We start from the raw sequence: 25,595 nt of genomic DNA on the forward strand, positions 1-25,595 counted from the left end.
TAAACCTGAAATCATTCAATCATTGTTAAACACAAGTAATTCAACACAAAAGGAACTAGAAAAATTTCCTCCATTTCTCTTACATCACAGTTTACAAAAAATGTTTTATGTTTCTTGTTGACAAATGAAGGCAAACATTTCATATGGTGATAGTCCTCAGTAAGTATTTTACCTGAAAGTAGGGCTGGGTGATTTGTGGTTTCAGCTTATTGATTAATCAAGAAGTTCATTAATACGTACATCATTCAGCCTACAACCAATGCATACACATACACACAAGTGTGTTCACCATTATAGCTTTTTCAACCATTACATTATTCTAATGTAACATTAATTTGCCTCTTTTTCATTATTTTGGGCTTAATAGCAATTTACAAATTATTCTTGATTTCATATGATTGACTTCTTCTGAAAATGGGCATCTGCGTATATATCTGCAAAAAATATTTTCCCACAAGTTCATGGGTATTTCTCACTTCACAAATAAATCACTTATGTCAACTAGATACCACCATGCAACTGCCACTGTTTTTAAAACATGCAGTAATCAAGGATTTTCTAAAAAAACAAACTGATAAAAATAGAAAATGTTTTAATCTCAAAATAAGGGTAATGATGTTCAACTGGCTACTTAATTATTGTAATTATAATTACTTGATTTAAGGAAAAATAATTTATGAAAATAAACAGATTACTTTGCAACATTTTCAAAAAAAAAAATTATTTCATAAAGTTAAGCTTTATTACCCTAACAGCATCAACAACACAATATTTAAAGAATTTGTTTTTTTTATAGCAAAACCACATTAGGCTATCTGCTGTGTCCATCAAGAAAAATCAAACCCCTGATTTTAGTTTTGTAAACCTGAAGACCTACTGCTGTCCCAGTGAGGTACTTTAAAGAATGACAAGTCTAAACAACAGGCCTACATAATATGAAAATTACTTGAATAAGTTCATTGTTGGAAATAACATTTTTCCAAAACACGCATAACCATCAATACAATATTTAATGAACAATACTTATGTTCATTAAATTAAAACATATAAAGCTTTCTAGATGGAGTACTAATATTAAAAAATTTTAAACATAATTAACGCAGTTTTAACTTATGGCACACAATGTAAGAGATCCATACTTTGAGAAACTGTGTTATGGGTGCTATAACTAGACCTCTAATACCACTACTGATAACTTTATAGTGCTTTTATGTTGTTTTTAACTTACAGTTGCACATAACAATTTTGTGTTTGTTACAGTTTTCATGTTACTACTTTCAAATTAGTAAGTGTGCATTTATGAAATTTAGCATTTTATCAGCAAAAATTACAAGACTTTCATATCCCAAACATTTTTTTTATTAAGTCTTAAGGTTTCTTAAGCAATGTTTTTTTTATGCTTTTTTTTTCACTTTAATATGTTGCCTATCAAACATGCAAAGTAATTTTCATTTTAAGATTAAAAATACTTTTAAACATAAGAAAATTTTAAAATTTCACATGTGAAATCCCTATGATGTCCAGATAGTTTTAACAAATGTTTCCTGAGGGAAAAACTTTACAGTTTGTTATTTTCGCTAAAATACCTCTGTATGGGTTCAGTCAATTTGACCAATCTCATAACAACCATACAAAATTAGAAAATGAATATAAATCATGCCTTTTTCATTATATAATGAAAACAAATGTTTATACCACACACACCTTAAACTTCATTACATTATAAATCTATCTAGATTTATCATTTTTATCACACTGACCTTTCAGTGACACCTGACGAGCAATGCAGAACTTACAATGATGCAGCACATATGCACTCATGTTACCAAATACAACAACATAAAACTGATCTTCAGTTTTTAGAAAGCAAACCTATCTTGGCTGTTTTAGAAGACTAGGTTTTAGTATAAAAGTCACATTTCAATTATTATAAGTTGTTCATCTGAAAACATAAAACAGTGAATAATGAAATAAAGCAGACAAATATTTCTTCAAGTTATAGCCTTTGTTCTTGTTGCTGCTTGTGTTAGCTTGCTAAGCCTTAAGAAATTTTGCTTGTGGAGGATGTAAGATAAAATTATTTGTCTTTGTATCTAAAAGAAAAATACAAAATCACAAACAGACCACACTCAACTTGTCAGCTCAAACATTTAGTTTTAAAAGAAACACCATTATATCTGAAACAGCTGACAAAATTATGAACAGGACATTCTGAACATCTAATTAATTATTCACATCATATACAGAAGCAAGTATATACAAGGGACTGTTGCCAAAAATGGAAAGAGTAGGAGCCACTGTGCTTGATTCACTAATTATAGTAACAGCCCACCAAACAAAAAAAGTTATTTTATATTATAGCTTCTCAATATCAGTAATTTGAGTTCCTAATTTGTACAAAACTACACTTTTTATTTTGACAAACATCTAATTTAAATCAGTGTTGTATTACTATATGACACATAAATATCAATGTTTAAATATTCACTTTTCAATTAAGAAATTAATAATGTATAATATGAAATTCTGAATTATAATCTACAGTTTAATATCAAACTTCAGGAAATACATTCATAAAAGAGTAGTTCAATAAAATTTTGAATGCAAGTCAACAAATGTGATGACATAGCCTTTGACCCGTGACCCATATGGAAAGGGTTAAAGCACTAATAGCAATCACAATGTCAATTTCTTTCTCATGAAGAAATTTTGATAATTCAGCAAAAGAACTTAACACATCAATGAAAGTGAGATGTGCACAATGTGTGACTGGTTTTCCTCCAAGTACCCAGCAATTTTATCAATACCACTTTAAGAAGCCAGATATTCCAAATGCATTCTATAAATACCAAATTTATTTGGCAAATAATTTGTAACCCTAATTTCAATAAGTTGATTTAATCATAATTTTGATTAATTGATCTAATCTGGAATAATCTAAAATGAGAAGAATCAGAAATACTAATTTTCATTTGGTTTTCATGACATTAATCAATTAATTATACTTATGATCAATTAGTTTATGGGATATTAATTGCTACTTCTTGCTAATCAGTAAAATCACCCAGCTCTACCTGGAGGTCTAATCTTTCTATTTTTGTGTGAACCAAGTTGCTGTTTTCTAATAAAAGTCTAATATTGTACTGTAAGTAGGCAGAAAATAAAATAATGTTATACATATTGTTATTTTTAACATACATACTACACATTCCACATTTAAACCTAACATACAATTAGTCAAAGTAAAAAGGCAATATATGCCTTTCATTATAACAAACAAGTATTTAACACTAACAGACATTAATAACAAGTTCATAAGTTTCAAAAGACTTACAATATAATACAAACATTGATAATCATTAAGACAAAAATGCATGTTTTTCAATGACCATTTCTTATGTATAGAGTAACCTTGCATGCAAGGTAATTTATATTGCATACAAAATGTAATCTTAGAGCTTAATTTATTTTACTTCTTATTCTCACTGTTTAGAATTTTTACTTTAAACAAGTCAAAAGAATGTTTCTTTTTAGACATGTGTTCATATACATGGAAAGGGAAGTTATATGTTAATGAAAATGAGCAAAAATATGATCATTCAATTTCATACAGATTTCATGATATATAACTATTATTTTTAGAGACAACTTTATCTAGTTTCTACAGGATAGAAATATAAGATACACATTAACATCAGTTTAAAATCAGTGGATGTTTTAAATTAGGCACTTATAGAATGATAGTAAATAACTATGTTGAAAACCATTCAACATTTGTTGTGTTGGAAAAATTAAAATAATAAATCCCAAAATACATCTAACACAACATGTTTCAAGTATGCTGCTGAGTACATGTGCAGAAGATGTCTACATTATAAATATTTTCATACAATAACCATTGTATTACAAAAATAAAAGCTGAAAATATAAAGTCATAGATGTCGTTTTTCTTCAACAGCTTGACTGTACAGCCATAATTAATTTTCATTGAACATTACAAATGTTTCAAGAAATTACTATATATACAATAACTTCATACAAATGCTATATTAAAATATCTTCTTTCATAGCAGAAACCATAGTTTACACAACTTCTTAAAAATGGTAGCAAGAGCTTGAGAATGGCACACAATGACAATGGGAACAGGTAACTCACCTAGCAGTGAAGTCTTGATGTTCGATGTCACTCCATGTATTCATGTAAAGCTTACCATTTACTGCATACTCCAAGTGGATAAATGACTTTTGTGCCTTCTTTACATTTGTTAGTTTATGTAGTTACTTTTATATGATGAATTGTTAATTACTACTGTATTTTATGTTCATCATGCATGAGCTTGCATTTAATTATCACAAAATGATTGTTTCTTCACCTATAGTGAAAACATATCACGCAGTTTTAAACTTGAGCACTGTACAAACAGCTTTGAAAACAAAGAGATTTGTTTGTTTTGTTTTTTAAATTATACAACAATATTAAACACAATTATCAATTTAGAAACTACATGTGTTTACATTTTTTTTTTTAAATAATTTTTTTGTTAATGTAGTGAAAGGCCTTAAATTAAACTACAGATATACAATACACAGGTCAGAATGAAGAAAACTGAAACTGTTTTTAAGATATTTTTACATGATACATCAAATACAGCATTTATGTACATAATGTATATTGGAAGTCTTTTATTAAAAGATAAGTGACTTTTCCACTTGTTAAAATATAAGATATTGATGAATTAAAAATATTTTCTCTGTATATAATTTATTCAACTCCTTTATTAATAGATTTATATACAATTATGCCTCTTTAAATGTCTATCATGTCTTATCACACCATATGTGCCTGAATAACAGTTATAAGATTCTTTACCTTTCTACATAAAATGCAATCATACTACAATAAACAGTACACTTCTACTAATGTATCCACAATAACTTTTAAAAAATCAAGTTTCATTTGAAAGATGGATAACTACAAACATAAACCATGTATACCTTTAACAAGTCACAGGAAACATTTTAAATACATAATTTTAAAATGAACATAAAATCAAACTGGAAACTTACCCACACAAGCTGCATAATCGTCAGACCTGGCTTGCTTTTATAAAAACACTACTTATAGTTAATACTATTTATACTTTCCCTTCTATGTTATAATAACTACCAAATGACCCTATGGATCCCTTAGTTTTATAAAAGCTTACATAAAAAACAAAGGGTACAACAAATGTTTCTCACCTTCACCACAAGACACACTGACCAAACTGTCTTCACAAACTCCAATGAACAGCAATCAAAACTTTTCCATGATTTTCAACATTTAAACCTATTCTAGGTAAATTGTGTCACTAGTATTCGTATTTCTTCATGATTTAACATTGAAACCTATTCTAGATAAACTGTATCACTAGTATTCCATATTTGTTCCTTTGCTTGACTAAATTGTAGGAAACTTGGATAAAATTCACTAAACTAGTTTTGGCTTTAAAAAAATCCAAAATTTTGATTTAGTACTTAATTTTTAGGTTATAAAATTTTCAAAATCTTGTTGTAAGAGTTTCAAATAAACTAAAAAATACTCCCTTTTCTTAGAATTTCAAATTCACTGTTAATCAGAAAGTTCCATTTCATATATTCAACTTGTTTGGAACATACTAAACTACTACTTTTGATACTTTATTTTTCAAGTTTCCATACTCAGCACTTTTAACTTTAAATAAAAAAACATGACAGAAAACAGAAATTAACAAATTTATTCAGCAACCTTTCTCAGGCTGGATACTACACACTTTACCTGGTTAAGAGCAATTTATATTTAATAAATACATTTTGTTTTCAAAAATTAACATGTAATTTTGTTTTCATTCTCTGAATAAGATAAACCTTTATATATTGAACAGTACTACTGAATCATCATAATACTTTGCCATCATTTACCATATCTGCTAGACTAACGGCGCTTACCTGATGTTTTTCACACAAAAAAATCAAATTGAAAAATTCTGTTCTTCACACAAACATAGTTTTCATAATAAAAACATTTTTTGCAATGAAAACAACTAAACTGTAAAACATTTCTTATGTGTGTGGCTTGTTTTGAAGTTTTCTACACTTAATATTTGTTCCCTTTGTTCACTCCTAGATAAACAGCAGGTAGTCAATATCTTTAGGAATCACAAGTGAATACTCAAAACACTGTATTTTACTCTACACTCGTGTGAACAGCTTATAACTTGGTAGATCCCATCATATTTAATATTTGTAGCAAATTTCAAAACAATTAGTAATTGTTCAGATCACATGCTATAATGTCATTAAAGGCATGTAATCAAGATCTGTAGTAATAAAACTAATAAGAGCAGGAAAACATGTGGATAGGTTTATTCTCAATGGATTATACTGTCTCAGCAAACAGAAACCTCTATTTCTTTGATGGGTAAAAATGTAAAAACAATTTATAAATGTAAGCCTCTCTGAAACTCATTTTTAATGCAAATTACACAACAAACAATTCACAAACTGCACAATGTCAATTTCAAATATTTTGAGTTTAAAACTGTTTAAAGAGTTAAAACTTATTTCTATTAAATTTGGAAATTTGAATGCAGGTGTTCACTACTTGTGATTGAGTTACCTAACAAATCTGAGAATTTATTGAAATAAGTTTTTTTCCTAAAAAACAGGTTACAATTGAAAACTTTAAATTATGAAAGCTATGATATTCACAAATTATAAACATTTTTCCTAGTAAATATCAGCATATTAATACAGGAAATGCTGTTAGGTTAAACTTTTAAATCTTCTTGAAAGAACAAAATGCATTAATGTCAGTTTCCACCTCACTCCTAATCCCCATAGAACTTTCTTTCAGTTGTCATTTCTGTTTAAAATTCTTGAACACAGACTTTTTTTTATGTCCTATACCTAGTAACGTATGTTGCACCAGCAGCAGAAAAGTACAAAACTGAAGACACACCTGTGCAGCAGTATGCCAGCTAGAAAGAGTATTATATTAGACAACAGTAAACCAGATCTAAAAGTAAATTTTTTATGAAATACCTAAAACCTAATTCTGTCAGTGTGATACATCTATATAAAATGGTTAAGCCAACTATCAAAAATTAACTGTTTTCTTGAAAAATAAATATCTGCACAAGCAGCAGCATCATTTATGACACTATTTCTTTATAAAGAAAAATGTATTAGGTTTGACCATAATCTTACTTTCCCTTTTGATAAAATTCAAAGAGTACATACAACTCATACTGGAGAACAACTAGAAACAAGAATAAACCACCACTATTTATGGTATCAAACAAATAAAAATTTTGTAAAGCATAAAACCTGCATACCTAAACAAAAGCCTGCAAACCAAGGATCCATAGGGAGTTTTATTATGGTAAATATTTTGATGTAAGCAGCAAATTACAAAAACCAAAGTGACTGACTTACCCAATCCAGTCTAAAGATCTGTGAGCTTTTATTAAAATTACAAGAAAAAACATTAAAGCTGAAAAGGCAGGGTTATAAGTGCCATTAACATACTCACCAACTGCTAGAGAAAACTAAACGGCAATGCCCACAGTGATCTCCGTTGAAGTAAAGTCTCAACTCTAGGCTTATGCCTGGTTTTTGGGTAAACAATAAGTTTAGCTGAAACTGGACATCTTTATCAAATGACACTGTATTGTGCTTAATCTATTATGTTATCAATAGGTAGGCATGCCATTTATGAATGAGTCAGCAGATAGAACTGAATGAGCATGAATCATAAATCACAAGTCTACTGGTTACTTTATGTGCAGGTAATAGGTTGAGGCAGATTCCAGCAGAGGTTGCTTTTACATGTACCTAGCAAATATGTTTAAATTTTACTGGAAATGATAGTATGAAAAACATATTTGGGTAATACAAAACCAAATTATGAAATTAAATATGCATGTTGTAGTAAATATATTTACTGATAAATTTAGAATGCAGGCTTAATTGTAGGTTAGTTAAGATGCATGTTGTCTTCCAGATTTTTAAACAGTCAAGCAAGTTTACAGATACTTTCATGTGTCAGTTCTTGAGCAAGGTGTTTCTGTTTAATTCAGAAATAAAAGGCATGCTTACACAGCAGTTTTACATATGAACCACAAACTATTTACCTTGTATGTATCCCTAAACTTATCAATCTCTCGATGAATTAGCGACTTCTGATCTTCCTCAAGCTCCATGTCATCAAGAGACTAAAAACAAACACTATTCATCAATAACAGTATAAGAGAAGAATATCAACAAATATAAAACACAAAAATAATGGATTAAACACTGAATACTAAAACATGAAATGGTGTATATCACCAGTCTGAGATACTGCAGAATGAAATGTTTGCAAGAAAAGTAACATCCAGCAATGATATATTAGGTTACCAGTGTCAAAACATAGCAATATAAAAAGAAATTGAGACAGAAACAAATAAAAGAAATTAAATTTACTAACAAAGTAATTTTTAAGTACAGGTACATAAAGTACATATAAAACAAATGGGATGTTGACAAAGTCTTGTGTAAGTGAAGCTCAATGAGTAGCTACAATTATAAACAGTTATCACCAGGCTGACATGTCAGTTTAACCATTTCCATATCTGTTTGATACACAACTTTTGACACATTCACTACCACATAAGAATTAAGTATAAAATTTAAACATTCAAGTGCCAAAGAGCAGTTAGTGTCGTAAACTTGTAAGCCACAAGAGAAAATTTGAAACAATTATCTGTGACCAACTGGTGTCTCATGACAGCAAATGTGTTAGTGTATACATGTATCTCCATGAAGTTTGGCAAGTTTTAATAAACGTTACATCTTTGGTAGACAAAAATGAATCATATTTTTAAATTAAAAATGTTTACTAAAGATTTGTTTGAGAATTTATATAGTCACATTCTAACTAACCTGATTGAGAGACAAATTTCATGTTAATATCAAATATACTTTTTCATCTTAAGTTTTCAAATTTCATTTACATAGTCCTAAACAGATAGTTTTATTCAGTAAAACTTTATATATTCTACCATTATTTTCTCTACCATAACACTTGTAACCACCACAAAAAATACAAAATAAATCTAAATCAATTCTCCCTTTTTCTTTTTCTAAAATGAGTGCAGTTTGTAACATAAAATAATCACAAACAGTCAAAGGCATGCATACATTTTTATTTGACTTTGTTGTTTCATTGCTTCTTGAAAACTGTCTTAACTACCAAAACTTAATGCATATTATTCATTATACAGTAAAACTTGTTTAAGGTGGAATCGCAAGGGACTAAGTAAAATTTCCAGCTTAAGCAGGTTTTCTGGCTTATATACAGTGAATATGCATTTCCTTAATTATATAATTTGAGTAGAATGTTATATTTGCTTGACTCAAGGGAAGTAAGATGCTTGTGAATAAAATTATTATATTGTTTACACTACATTTATTAAAATAAGAACAAAAAGAGAGATCCAAAATATACATAAGCACAAAAATCTTAAATTTATTTGAAGAAAGTGTCCAATTTCAACTGTTTTGTTTTTTTAACGGGCTTTTTCATGCAATTAAAAGAGAATGCCAATTCTATGGCCTTTTCATGAAGTTCATTTTCCCCCTTCATTTTTGCATACAATTTGATTGTGTTAATATAACTTAATACTCATGATGAAGTAGGAATTTCTGTTTCCTCACTATCTTTTAAAATTAGGGAAGATAGGAATTTATTTTTTTCATGAGAATTACTTAAAGAGTAGAATTTTGCACTTAAAAGATAAATATATTTCTAGAAATCATGAATCTAATTTAACTGCAAAAATAATGACAGAAGAAAAAGAACAAATGTATTTAATCAATACTTACTGTACCAAAACATCTGAGAATTTATTGATATTTAAAGAAATTATTAATTAAATAAGAAATTAATATTTAATCAGAAATATTTTTCCAGCTTACTCAGGTTCTAATCCTACTTGTTGATTGATGAGGTAGGTGAAAGATAGTTTTCCATCTGCGTTACGCAGGTTCTGCTATACAGAGGGCCTTTTATAAGAGAAATCTTAAGATAATGCTGCAAAATTTTGATATTTCCAGCTTTAACAGGTTTCTGCCCTATGCAGTTTCCAGCTTAGGTTTTACTGTAATACTATGGCAAATTCTAATTTTCAAAGCCATCAATCTTGTTTGTTTGCAGCTGTATATCAAACTTGCTTGTCACATCCTCTCTTTCACAAATTACCAATAATCCTTTCAATGTTTCACATCATTTTTAACAAAGAGAAAGATGAGGTTTTAATCTACTGAATGGGATATCACGTTATGTTTATTACAGTATAGATTACTGTCAATTTTGTCTTCAGTTAGAAAGTTTATCTTACAGCATTCAAAAGCAGAATCAAACAGAACTAATTTACATTCGTCTTGATGATAAAGCCATTTAACCCTTTAAAAAGGGCTTGGTTCCTGAAATTAGCCTTGTAACCATTTTTTACTTGTTATAGTTTTCATGCTATTACTTTTAAATTAGCAAGTGTATGTTCATGAAATTTAGCAAATTATCAGTAAACATTAGCATGCTTTCAAAATATCAATTTTTTAAAATTAAGTCATAAGATTTGTTGAGCAATTTTTTTCTTGTGTCATTTTTATTTTTGCATACCTATCCAACATACAAAGTAATTTCAATTTCAAAGTTAAAAATATTTCTATGCATGAGAACATTTTAAAATTTACTTCCAAAAGCCTTATGATATCCAAATACTTTTATCAAGTTGCTTTGAAAAATTTTTACATTTAAAATAATTTTTACTAACAAATCTCTGTTGTATGAGTTCATTCAATTTGACTGATCTCACAATAACCATACAAAATTATGAAATAAATCTAAATTATTCATTTTTCATTCTAGATTGGCTATAGATCATAACACAAAAACATAAATGTTAAGACTAAATAGCTTAAACCTCATTACATTAAAAATTTATACAGATTTATCATTTTTTTATACTGATCTTTCAGCCATTAGTGGCAAACAATACAGGAGTCACAACAACACAGCACATGTGCATTCATGTTATTGTATCCAATACTATATACCTGACCTATCTTGGCTACCCTTGAAGACAAAAAAAACCCACTTGTAGAGAAAAATATATACGTAAAAACGGCTGGTATTGGGAGAGAAAGCACTACGTAGAACTATTAATATTTACAAACAACTTAACTGGTTTCTTGAAACATAAAACAAACAATAGCAGTCAGCTATTGGTCAGCTTTCTTTGTGAGCCTCACAATGACCGAAAAAGGTCGAAACTTTGTTCGCTCTTCTACATAATGCTTTTTCTACCCATACCAGCTGTTTTTACATATACATCTTGACTACATTTTAGTGGACTAGTATTTAGTAAAATACGGTAACATTTCAATTATTATATACTGTATATGTATGTAGATTATTAATATTTACAAACAACTTAACTGGTTTCTTGAAACATAAAACAAAGAAATGAAGCAAAACAAGTTATGGCCTTTGTACTCAGTTGCTGCTTGTCACACTTGATAAGCCTTAAGAAATTCACACACAGAGGATGGAAAACAAAATTACTTCATCTGTACCACAGAATTTCATTAAAAATTATCCAGCTAAGTAACTAAGTTGTACTTGTATCTAAAACAAATATAAAATTCTGAGCAGACTAAAAACTCAACTTACCAGCATGAAGATTTGTCATGAAAGAATGCAAGGATATCTTTATATGAAAATCACTAAGGAAACATTCTAATCTTTTGACTGATTATCCACATTTCATACATAAAATTGCATATAAGGAACTGTTTTCAAAAATAGAAAGTGGTGATCAGGCCTACTGATATAGAGTTTAAGATACTGTATAGAAAATGCCAAATAAAATCTAAACATTTACCTTAAAAAAGCTTTTAATATTCATTTAAGTTGTTAGAGATTGAGCAAACAAAATATGAAAACTGCATGATAAAAAATATTTTATAGTTAATATGAAATTCATTTCCCAGGTGAATTATTCAAAGTTCAAATTAAATTAATTGCATTAAATAACAAAATTATATCAGAAGTAATGGAAAGATTTAAATCATATTTTTTATCTGCAACTATATAATTTTAGGAGAGTTCTTTTCAAATTTCAAAATTTCATCCACTAGGTTTCTTTTTGGAAAGTGTTATATAGCTTATTCACAATGGACTAGATACTTTTAATAAGACTAAAGGATTAAGCTATCAGCAATAAATAACTAGTTTCAGTTACAAACTGCAGTCATTCTAGAAAGAAAAAAACGACAGATTTTTTATTTGCTGTAAAAAAGAAATGTTTGATACTTTAGTTAGAAGGTATTAGAAGTTATACAAATGAAATTTGAAAATTTTCAGATGGAGATTACTATTTTTAATTTTAACATGAAAATCATTTTGCATACTCAACAGTCAACACTCAAACCATATATTCACAGACAAATCTTTAGTAGAAACACTAATCTGAAAAAATCTCATTTTTGTTTACAAAGCAAATTACTTCAACTACGTATTCTTAATAGAGAAATGTCAAAAAAAATTAAAATCAGCTAAAAAGCTTAAACTTAAACCTATATCTACAGGTTTACAAACATAATACCATGTATTAAACAGTTCAAGGTTGTACTGAAAAACTTCACCAGACAGCATGAACAATGCACATGCATTCTGACCTAAAATATACGGTCTTTCTACACAGACCACCAGTAACAGCTACATTATTGTCATTCATTAAAATTTTTAAATATAAACAAAATGTCATTCATTTTGAATTACCAAATATTTCTTAAAAAACATATTACAGATAAAAAAGAACTTCATTAAGACTTGATATACATTACATGCTGCACTTTATCACATACATTTTTTTTATCTTTGTCCACAATTGTTTTGGTGCTTTCTTCTGTTTTCTTATGTTTTGGGCTTTCTGTATAAAAGAAAAAATGAGAGAACAGTACAAAAAAAATTTGTAAACAAAATTACGAATGAAAAATTCACTCTAGGTGATTAAAGGCACAATGTTGTAGAATGCTTTAAATTTGGCATGTACAAATTCTGTCTTTCAACAATTCATGGTAATGGTACATGTACATAAATAGAAACATTAAGACTACACATACACACACCAATTACTACTCTAGCAACAAGCTCATGTCTTCTATATAACATCAAGATATTTAGTATGCCATAAACTCATTAATTACATTTTATTAAATATTAAGTGTATCAAATGTCTGGCATTGATGACACTAAAACAACTTCTCAACGTTTCATTACAAAAACATTACAGATGCAATGTCTATAATTATAGTACTGAGATAGTCACAATAAAATTGCAAGTATGGTAATGAGAACACCACATCACTCAAAGTTTAGAACACTTAACTACAACAAGTCTGTAGGCCAAATCCTTACAAAGCTACAAACCAGAATGTTTAATAGGGAGGAAAAGTATAGTATCAATGCCTTACAAATTTTGCACAAAAATTAGTGGTTATACCACAGGTTGTACAATTAGAAAAAATAACTACTAATATCAGCTGCTAAAACTTAAATACCTCAAATATGGTACGAGACTGTTATAGTCAATCCCAGATATCACCTTTAAAGTTATTATGAAAACCTCTAGGAATGGAGCTACTGAAATTGATAATAATGATTGTCACTTTAAAAACTAAATTTAAAAAAAATGACCTTTGGTCTCTAAAGTTCTGGACAGTTCCCCAGCATGCTCATTTAAAATTTGCTGAATCCCTGCCTTGATGATGCTATCACTTCTTTTGGTCTCCTCATCTAGATCTTCCTCTTTTTCAGGCTTCTCTTCTTGGTCAGAAGAATCTTCCTTTTCTTTCTGAGTCTGTGTTGCAGCTCTTTTTGTGGCTTTATAATCATCTAGCTTTTCTTTGGTTTTGGCATCAACTTTTACCTATTAGTAAATCAACCAGTTTAACAAAAGCATAATGATATACTTTTGAAGCAGACTAATAAATTTAAATAACTACTTTTACAAAAATTAGCTGTAAACTTTATAAAAGGTAAGATAAATATACCAAAGTTGTTGCTTACTTACCACTAACTTTTTATCTCCTATATCCCAGTCATGTAAAAGCCTTATAGCTCTTAATGCTGATTCAGGATCAGCATATTCACAAAATCCAAAAGCTGTAATGCAGCAAAACAAAGTATATTAGAAATGACAAATTATACAGTTACATTTATTCTTGAATAATTATGCAGGTCAATGAACTAACAGATGAGTATTCTAAGCAATGGATATTTATTTTTGTATCCTAATGTGCATTTTCTTATAGCAAAGCCACATCAGACTAGCTGCTGAGTCCACCAAGGGGAAATTAATCCCTGATTTTAGCATTTTAAATCCATAGACTTACTGCTGTACCAGCAGGGGACTTGTATCCTGAATAAGCACTTTAATCTTTTCTTTTCAGCAAAAATAAATCATGTTAAATTGTTCTTAATTAACAGAAATAAGTTCATCCCCTCCACAAATTTCTTTCACAGTACAAGACTACTGCTAGCGTCTTAATTAAATCTGTATATGTTATTACTAAATTCTTAAAATGCACTAACTGATTACATTAATGGTTTTTTACTAAGTGAACCTAAAGTACAAAAAACAAAATCCAAACACTAAACTATAGCATTGACCTAGTCAATTTGTTTGTTATTTTTGTAAGCTACATCAAATATTAAAATTTCACAGCCCAACATACAACAAATACTGCATGAACTTTAGTAAAAACTTAATAAACATGTAGTTAAGTTTTAATAAAATAATTGGATTTTTTTGTTATACAATTTTTAACATTGAAATTTCAAAAATATTCTTTAGAGAAACTGTTTTGATGTTGATCAAAAATTTTCATTTTATGTTTCAAATTTACAGATTAAAACATTTAACTTCATACTTTACTTTTTCAAGTTCAGTAGCCACCACTTCCTAGTATAAATCACAAAAACTAACAAAGATTTATCAGTGACCTACAACCTGATTTTTCTCAATTGCATCATATTAACCTAAGCAGCAATGTTTCTCCTAATAATATTCTTAGAGGAACACACATCTAAGATACAGTTTATTTTCAATAAATAAGTTATTTTAGTTATACTAATTAATGAATATCATAAATTAACAGTAATATTCAGCACATATTTTAGTCAGAGGAATATTGTGCAGTCGCCTATTATACTCTCCTAAACCTAAGTTTGTGCCTTGTCATAAAAGTTACTTTCAAATATAATTTAGCATAAACAGTTTCAAAAATAAAAGAATATACAAACTGTAAGCAAGTTTCCAGCTCTATGATCTGTTCATAAATATTATAAACTTCCAATTAAATTCTGTTGTGGTGTGCAGAAATTACATCTAATAATTTTTCCACAACACCATTAATTACTTCTCACAACCCTTCACTTACTCTAATAACAAACAATTTACTTTTTTCAATAGCAGATATATTATGCCTGTAGCTGTTTTCAAGATTAAAATGGATTAGCAGTTGTTTTGAGGTCATTAAAAAAATGTAACTTGAGAGGTTATAATTACAAATTCAAGAAACAAGAAGAATCCTAAAAACTCTTGATAGTCAGAAAAATTCTAGAGGAACCAGTAAATAAATTCATTACATGTAAAACTCCTCAGAGTTGCACAGAAATATGAGTGTGAACAATGTTTCTTAAGAAAATAAACTAAAATTACAAGTTAACAAAATATCAAACAAGAAGTATTTTTAAATAAACAAATTATTGAAATAGTTAAAATTATTATTTTCACTTAAACTTTGGAATTCCATATGCAGGAGCTCCACTGTTCTGATAGGGTTAAATACATATAATATTAAAAAGTAAAATATGTTTAGTTCAACAATGCTAAACAAACATTTCACCAAACAACTGTATGAACATTCCATTATAATAACTGGAAAGTTACTCTTTCGATATTTTTCTTCTAATGCTAAAACCTGTAATGGTTACCACATAAATTTTTTAATTATTTAAATGGAATATCAATAACAACATACCTTGGAGTTTACCATTAGCACCCTGGACTCTTTTCCAGTTCATTACTATACCACATCTCTAGAATATACACACAAGTGAACTTTTAATCAACTTAGCACAGCTGATATCATTTAATTACAAATTGAACAACATTTGTTGTTGACTTATAAAAACAATTGCTTATTGACAACAAGAACTTGGACAAAGTTACTAACTGAAAAACAACCTTAATCATTCAACCAGTGAATCAGGTGGGGATCTACTTCAAGGAAAATATTACCGTACAGCCTAAATATGATCAGTATGGCACTGATGGCTCTGCTGAAACCAATGACATTATGGTTTATATTTTCTTCCACTGAATATATCACAGTAATTTGGGATGGATGCAGCACTGAACAAGCTATAGTCCACAAATGGTGAAATGGTATTGAGCTGTTCCAAGCTGCATCACACGCTAAACCCCTTTAGTACTGTTCAGATTGTAGATAGTGATGAAATTTGACAAACAGCTGTGTTCCAAGCTGTTGAAAGCACTGAACACTGTAGAAACTTTGATGCAGCAAAATGCAGCTTCTCCTCTGAGTGAGCTCCCTGATCTATTCACTGTTGTTTAGAGAATCTATTTCTGGGAAACTAGGGGATTGTCAATAAACAGCTTCCACTATTGTAGAAAAAAAATGTAAAACTGTCTGACAAAACTTTACAATTTCAGCAATGATACACTACACAAGTATAGTATACACGTGAAAATAATAAAATAAACAAGTAATTTTGTTTAAAGAAAAAATTAAGATCACATAAGCACAACAATGTAAAATACTGATGGTGATTAAATGCATTAAAAAAACTGATGCAAGAGAAATTACCTATGTTAAATTACAAGACCACAATTTATAAATTGAATGCAGAAATATTTGAACTTTAACTTTTGCAAGAGTAATGAAAAAAAAATTTAATACTTTTTTTCCCACACTAACATTTGATATTGACTTTAAATATTAACAATGCTGACAATTATTTCAATTTAAAATCTAAAAGTAACTTGTTTTTACAAAAGGTATCGTAGTACCAATACTCAAATAACTAATTTAAATTAAGTCTACCTAGATAAATTGGTGTAGAAGTCAAAATTTATTTTGAACCAATAAGTTATTTTCTATTTGCTACTGTTAAAAGAAGATATATCTACTTAGTAAGTGTATAATTTCTCTTTCTTCAATAAAAAATACCCCATTTTCCAACACAGCATAAATATGCAAAATATGCACTTAAATCACTCGGTTAGTAGCACCATACTTCACTCAAAACTATTGTTTCATGCTGGCTCATTTATGATTTTTCTCAGAAATATTTCATGATTTTTTTTTATTTTTTTTTACAGACTAGGAATTTATATAAAAGGAGAAAGATAACTAAGTTAGATTTTAAGATATATTACAGATGTAAAACTGAACATAACTTATTAAATATACATTATGCTGATAAAGCTTGGTTATTATGGACACAGTAATTCACTCTAGTGATTTAATATGTTATGTGGAAAACAATGCTCCTCTCAAATAAAGGTGTAAATCATATACAAAACTTACATATACTTTCAAAAATAATTAATTAAAAAAGTAAAAGTGATCAGTTTTCTTGTCTTCAACAATTTTAAGAAGTACTTACTTGTAAAATCTGTCTCACTAATAAATCAGAAGCCCGCTCAGTTATGTTGCCTACAAAAACTGTCACTGGAGGGCCCTTTGGTACAGACTTGTCAGTGTTTACACCTGTTGTCTTAGAAATAAACAATGTTATTTAACTGTTTATGTGCCTGTGTTGCACTGAAATCAGTGAGAATCTAAACTAATAAACATACTGAATAAAATTTTGATTCCTGATATGATCATAATCTAAAGCTCTAATAATGTAATAGAACAATACGATTTATGATAATGATACACTTGCATACCTTACTTTTGATTCACATTTAAAATTTAGTCTTAAACTTTTTTAAAAAAATATTTTCTGTAATTGGTATTCTTGGAAGTATTTTTTGTTTAATACTTATGCATGTTACAAAATTTTAAAATCTCTCCACTGTAATGGATTAGTCTGACACCAATTTGTGTTATTTTAATTCAAATATTACTTAATTTTATTACAACATAAAATTTACTATTCTAAACAATTTCCACAAAATAAAAATCATTCATATTAAGCTTTCAGCAAAAACAATTACTTATACCTTATCTTTCTAGTTAATTGCTATCACTCAAACATATGATAGTACAAAAATGAATACTAATTTCATTCTTTAAAAACAATAAAAAAGTCAGCAAAAATGTATTCGACAAATACATAAACAAAAACACACATTGGAATCCTAAATTTCAAGAAATAATTATTAATGCATTTAAAGAAAAATCATTTAAACTTCTTATGAAAAGAAAATTTCATAATTTCAGTCTACCAACTGCATGATTAAAGGAAATTTTATTCCCTTACCTCTATCTTTGATACTGAATTTGTAATGTTGGTCTTTTTAATAAATGGTTTGGAAGTTGTCATCAGTGGCATAGACACTGGTAAGGACATGGGAACATGCGTCATCATCTACAATTTACAAATTAGTGTTTGTTACAAGAAAATAATTTTAAAAACAGTAAGAAAGGTGATAAAATAAAAAAGAACTGAAAACAAACAAAAACTATCAACATTCTGCAAATAACAAAGTTCTTGTACTTAGTGTGGTCTATTAACTTTCCATTAAAGAAAACGTAAAACCACATTTAAAAAATTGTAATTTTATAATACACATTACATCAGAAATGAGCACTGAACAACAGCAAAAAAAATTAACAGCCAAATGAGAAAAAAAAACCTTTTGCTCCCATAGGTCAAGGTACTTGTGCACAAAGTTTTATTTTAATTTTAACATTTTCACTACTTACATCAATGAGATAGGCACCAAAACAATTTAATTTAAATTTTAAAATTATATATATTTTAATTGCTTAATTTAAAGGAAATGTTAGGTATCAATTTTTGCATGTCACAAAACACATCCAGTTGTCTCATTGCTCAGTTTTTATTTTATTATGCCCACCACATAGCACGTACAAGTATGTAACTGATAAAAAACCCAAATTTGAAATATAGACAAACTAAATATAAAACAAGAACCTCCCATCTCTATAATTTACTGAGATACCAATATATTCAGCAAATCTCCTAAGGAGCTCCACCCTTCAAATCAAATCATTTTAAAGTTCTTATCTAGTACCACCTACACCCTTGTGCAAATTAATTGAAACAAGATGGAAAATTACAATTTTTTGTTTTATTTCTGAGAATCCAAAAATTACAAATTAATACATGATATGACAGCCTTTATTTTTCAGAAGATCATAATCCGCTTTGGCATCGAGTCCACGAGTTGACTGCAATCTTCACTTATTTTTGGATCCCAGTACCACACCTCAATTATGGCTTCAATTAGCTTATCTTTCATAGTATAGTCTTTTCCCCAAAGTCTTTCTTTACAAATTGCCCAAAGATTTTCAATAGGATTTAAGTCTGAAGAGTTTCCAGGCCAGTCCAGCACCTTTATTCGCATTGTTGTCATAAAGTTCTTCATAAGTTTCAATGTGTGGCATGGAGCCAGATCTTGCTGAAAAATGCCAAATCCATCTGGAAATCTCTTTTTCAATTCTGGAACGACTCTTCTCTGCCAAACTTTGATGTACTGTGGTACTCGCATCATACCTTCTACGATATATGTAAGCCTCCGACACCATAGTAGCTGAAAAAGCCCTTAAACATCTTCTTCAAGAGATGTTTTACGAACTGACTGATGTGAGATTCTCAAAGTTTATCACCTGGAGATCTGCGAACATGCAGACTTCTTTGACCCTGTATGAGGAAATGAGTCTCATCACTGAATAACACCTTCCTCCATTGTTCTTGCATCCAGTTCTTGTATTTCAGACCCCACTGATACCATTTTTCTTCATTGAGTTGATAAGAAGTTGTTTTCTGACTGGTCTCCTTGCCCTTCTAGCACAATTTCAAATGACGTAATATTCCTCAAAATATCCTTATACATCCCAAAAATAGATCGACCGTACTACAAAACACAGCTAATGATGCCATCTGTGTGAAAAATGACTATTAAAGGAAATCAGCAGGTCCAGCAATCCTACACTGGCCGCCATGGTGAAAATATTGTAAAATGACCACTTCTTTCAATTAATTTGCACAAGGGTGTACTACTAAGTAGCTCAAGTTTATAACCAATAGAAAGAGGATTTACCCTTCGACATAATTCTGACAGGTTTTATCCCTTTCATAACAGGCTCATGGAATTTTCAGGAATCAAGTTGAAAGTTTCACTTGCAAATCAATACATTCAGTAATTAAGATTTCTTAAGGTATCCTTAAATGTAACATATAATAAATTATCAGTAAGGTAAGTAGGTAGGTATTTCATATTTATTGGTACAAAGCTACTGAGCTATCTGTGCCAAACAAGATGTAGTACACTATAATGGTATATGGAAATGAAAGTAAAAATATATAAAATATGTAAAATTAAGACCTGCCAAAAAGACAGAAGCATCAAGTTCAATCTTGCTGTCAGTCACCTGAAGTTAGCTTTTCCAGTCCTGAGTTCAGATCAAAATAAAATTAAAATGTGTAAAAGAAATCATGCTAAAACAGTATATAGTCCAAAAAAAAACTTAAGTTAAAAAGACCAACAACTCTTAAAAATGTAAAGACACAAGTGAGGTGATCAGTATCACCTATGACAGTGGCTAGTAACGAGGGCAAACCTACCTTAAAGATATGTTTAAAATGGCATCGTCGTTCTTGGTTGTAACAATGGCATGATAATAAAATATGTACGATTGTGACCTGAGTGCCACACAGACCACACACTGGTGCATCAGTACCAGATAAAAAGAAGTGGCAAGTTAAAAAATTGTGGCCAATGCATAGCCTAGCCAAAACAACTTCCTCCCTTCAATCTTTACAGAAACAAGATGGCCAAAGAGCTAAAGAAGATTTGATTTGAAAAACTTATTATTTCATTGCTCACTCCAGGTCGACTGCCAACTGGTGTACAGTAGTGTTTTGATAACTGGACCATAGTCCATTATGAAACAGGGATGGTGGTGATAGAGCCAGAGCAGATGGACTTTGTCGCTCTGTCAGCTAGCTCATTCCCACAAATACCAACATGACCTGGTATCCAAAAAACTGGACAGAGATAGATGATAGAGAGATGGGCCAGTTTGTTTTGGATATTGATAAGAATACAATGGTAACTAACATGGAATGACATCAGGGCCAATAAACAGCCGAGTGAACCAGTACAGATTGCACAATTTGTATATTGCAAAGCTTCAATATGATTCAGAGCAAGAGAAATGGCATACAATTTGGCAGTGAACACAGCAACTGTAGAGGGGATTCTGTGTGCTACAACTGAACTGTAACAAACCATTGCAGAACCTTCAGAGTCACCTGATTTTGAACCATCCGTATATATGGGAATGTATAGATTGTTTGAAAGATATTCGGCAAATAAAGAGCAATATTTCCAATCAGGAGTACCTGCATTCCTCAGAGGACTCAAAGATAAGTCACAGTTGGGGAGAGTAATTAGCCATGGTGGAAGAGGCCAAACTGTTGATACTGTTATGCTATTCAAAGATACAGACAATTTTTCTGATTGTGCCTGAACACGAAGGCTAAAGGGAACAATGGCAGATTTTCTATCATGGAAAAGTGCGGCCCAGTGAGGATGGAAAACAACCCCATCCAAGATGCTGTGGTAAAGAGCGAAGTTTGGAAGCACACATAAGTCAGTTCCAAACTTTGGATTGGAGAAATACGAAAGGCCCTAGTACAAAGCCAAAGCCCCTGATGGTGAATAGAATCCAGCATTTTTAGTGCCAAAGTTCTGGCAGAACCATAAAACACAGATCCATAGTTCAGTTTGGATTGGATAAGGGCATGATAAATTTTAAGCATGGAGTACTGATCCCCTCCCCAAGAGATGGAAGAGAGGACACAGAGGATGTTCAGTGCTCTTATACATTTGACACAAAGTTGCTTAATATGGATATAAAGTTTAATTTACAGTAAAATATAAGACTCAAGAACTTTGCCTCAGGGATGATATCATTACAAAGTTCTGGATCAAAATGAATACCCTATTGGTGGCAGAAATGTACACAAACAGTTTTAGAGAAAGGTGAAAACCATTTGCTGTGGTCCACTTAAGTGATTGATTGTAGTTTGTAAATGCCACTCAATAAACCTCATGTTTGATGACTGACATGAAATGTGAAAGTTATCAACGAAAAGACCCTTTGCAAATGTAGGGGGTAGCTGTTCACTGATGGCATTAATCTTTATAATGAAAAGTGTGACACTCAGAACACAGCCCTGAGGGACTCCAAGTTCCTGTGGGAAAAAAATGGGAAAGTGTTGAGCCCACACGGACCTGGAATCAGCAGTTCATTAAAAAATGCTTAATAAAAAGTGGCAAATTGCCACAAAATCCATGAGTAAAGGTCTCACAAGATGCCATATCTCCATGTTGTATCATAAGCTTTATCTAAATCAAACAAAACAGAAACAAATTGTTGCTTCAAAAAGGCTTTTCTAACTGATGTTTCAAGGTGAATTAAGTGGTCTATCATGGAATGTTGTCTTCAAAACCCACATTGAGTAGGTGAGAAAATGTTGTTAGAAACAAGGAACCAAACAAGATGAGCATTAATCATCCTCTCTATGGTCTTACTGAGACAACTCAAAGCAATGGAATGATAATTCGAAGGAATCATTGGATCCTTCCCAGGTTTAAGAATAGGGAGTACAATAGCTTGGTTCCAAGCATCAGGAAAGACGTTCTCCTGCCATATTTAGTTAAAAACAGCCAGGAGATTAGTAAGAAAGGCAGGAGGAAGGTGGCATAGCATCTCATGAGGTATATCATCAGGTCCAACTGATGTATTGCCAGACTGATGAAGCACAAATTTCAGTTCCACCAGTGTAAGAGGGAAATTGTAGTCTAGAGATGATCAGTTGAAAAGGAAAGAGGCAGATGTTCAACTCAAGTTTTAACAGCTAAGAAGAAAGGGGATGAGTTTGAAGAGCTAGATACATGAGAAACATTCACCAAGAGTACTGGCAATGCTCTGAGCATCAGCAACTTCATGGCCATCAGATATTAAGAAAGAGAGAGGGGCAAAAGTATATTGTCCACTCACCTTACGGATCTTGTCCCATATGACTTTTGAACTGGAGGTTGAAGAAATGCTGGAGGTATATTTAATCCAAGATTCCTTCTGACTTTGACCTCTAACCCGACGAGCATGTGCACGGGCTTGCTGAAATGCAATGCAGTTTGAAAGCATGGGATATCTACGAAATTTATCCCAAGCATGTTTGAGTTTTTCGCGTTATATAACAAGCAGAATTCCACCAAGGGCAGGGATGCCGTGGAAAAGATGTCGAAGTTTTGTGGGTGCAATGAGCAGCTGCTTGGACAATACAGTTAGTTACTGCTGCTACACAATCATCTATCGATGATTTACATAAGATGGCAGGATCAAGTTCCAAGAGAGTAGTGAATGAGGGCCAGCTGGCCTGGTCCAACTTCCACAGAGGCACACAAGTCAGGTGGCACAGACCACAGTAAATCTCTCTTAATATGATAGGAAAATGAACACTACCCCATAAATTGATGTCAACCTCCCAAAAAAAGCAAGTGAAAAGTTAATGGGAGCAGATAGAAAGATCTATAACACAAAATGATTGACTGGGTGCATGAAAATAAGTGTAAGAGCCAGTATTGAAGAGAGACAGGTTGTGATTCTAGAGCATATGCTCTATAGCACAACCCCTCATATCAATACTAGAACCACCCTAAAGGGGATTATGCCCATTAAGATCCCCCAAAATTATAAAGGGGGTTGGCAGTTGCTCAATGAGGCCATCAAGGTCTGATGGATTATAATTTTTTTCCAGGGGTAAAGTACAGAAAGCAAACAGTGATGGTACGATACAAAGAGATATGGATGACCAAAGCCCCCAAGGACATATGCAACAAACAAGGACCAAGTGGGCACGTGCTGATCAACCAGCAGTGCTACTCCACCATGTCCTTGTCCAACACATGACCTGTCATTTCGGTATAAGGAGTATTGCTGAACTGTAAATGTATTAGTAGGTTTCAAAAATGTTTCCTGCAAAAAGACATTTGAGATGATACAAGTCAATCAAATCCCTGATGTCATTCACATTTGATTGAAAACCTTGACAGTTCCATTGGATTAGCATGGCCATTTTTATTTATTTTGGAGAAAAATATGGCAAAGAGACCGTCTGCTTACAACCGCATTTTTTTTCTTTACTGGATGTGGGTCCGTCACCCCTTATCGATACTGCTCTGGAACGAGTAAGCAGGTTGATGTTTGTAAGCATATGTTCCAGTGATTGAGGGCATGAACGAATGGTTTGTTTGGGGTGTCAAGAGAGGAATACCCCATGGAAACACCTGTGCTTGAACAAGATTTTGTTCATAGAGCAAAAAACAGAATACTTTATTAAATTTTTTCATTCTTTCAGAACAATATTTAATTACAGCTGTGATTTTTTGAATAAGAAAGTATTGCTGTACATTGATTTTAACTTTTTAAAGGAATATTTTAAGCATAAAAGTACAAAAAACATCTTTTAACTGACAATAAATATATCAAATGCAGTTAAGTCGATACTGACTGGTTTCAAAATAAAATATATACTTACTGGTGCATGCATCATTCCCATTGTCATTGGAATCATCCCTCCTGAAGGAAAACAAAGTTGAATATATATATCTTAACTTGTGTACAATAAACAAATTACAATGGAAAATCATTTTATAAATTTTTCACAGATGAGAAATATACATAACAGAGGTTCTCATTAAGCTAAAAATACATTAAAAAAGGAATTTAAACACATAGTTTAGGCTCAGAAAAAATTATGCACCTTGTTTTAAAATGTTTGACCCTTGACACATTTTTGTAATGTTAACATCTGATCAGCATAAGATATGCATCTCAAGAAAAACTAAAAATCAATCCATATAAAGCAAATCAAATATAGTTTAACATTTCTCCTTATAAATACCTGAATGCACAATTTCATCAGTTTGGTAGTGTCCTCGCTGTTAACCATAATTTTATCTCTCAAGGTTCGACCAGCTAAGATTTAGATTAGTCCTAATCAACTATATTAAGCTAACAAAGCACAACAACCTTGATAATAAAAGTATAATAATAGAGAATAAATCTGAATAAAAAGTAATGATATTCAATATACTAAAAAGTACAACCATATATACATAAAAATGTACTTTATACTTTTATATCAGCATTGTCTTAATTCATTAATTTCAATTTTTCATCTTTATTCCTGTGTGTAACATGACATTGCATTACAATTTCTTTTAATTTCAATT

General features: G+C 30.5%; 1 protein-coding gene across 1 annotated transcript in view; it reads right to left on the reverse strand.

Moving 5' to 3' along the window:
* The window catches only part of LOC143222763 (RNA-binding protein 25), a 59,747-nt gene that overhangs the window by 25,661 nt on the left and 8,491 nt on the right, over window positions 1-25,595 (reverse strand). The window contains exons 3-10 of the mRNA XM_076449716.1: window positions 24,899-24,939; window positions 18,584-18,691; window positions 17,762-17,872; window positions 16,111-16,168; window positions 14,139-14,230; window positions 13,763-13,994; window positions 12,931-12,995; window positions 8,154-8,234 (exon numbers count right to left, since the gene is read on the reverse strand). Coding sequence (XP_076305831.1) covers window positions 8,154-8,234; window positions 12,931-12,995; window positions 13,763-13,994; window positions 14,139-14,230; window positions 16,111-16,168; window positions 17,762-17,872; window positions 18,584-18,691; window positions 24,899-24,939 — 788 coding nt within the window. The remainder of the gene's footprint in view (window positions 1-8,153; window positions 8,235-12,930; window positions 12,996-13,762; window positions 13,995-14,138; window positions 14,231-16,110; window positions 16,169-17,761; window positions 17,873-18,583; window positions 18,692-24,898; window positions 24,940-25,595) is intronic.

Source organism: Tachypleus tridentatus, chromosome 8 (assembly GCF_004210375.1).
Source record: "Tachypleus tridentatus isolate NWPU-2018 chromosome 8, ASM421037v1, whole genome shotgun sequence".
NCBI lineage: Eukaryota > Metazoa > Arthropoda > Merostomata > Xiphosura > Limulidae > Tachypleus > Tachypleus tridentatus.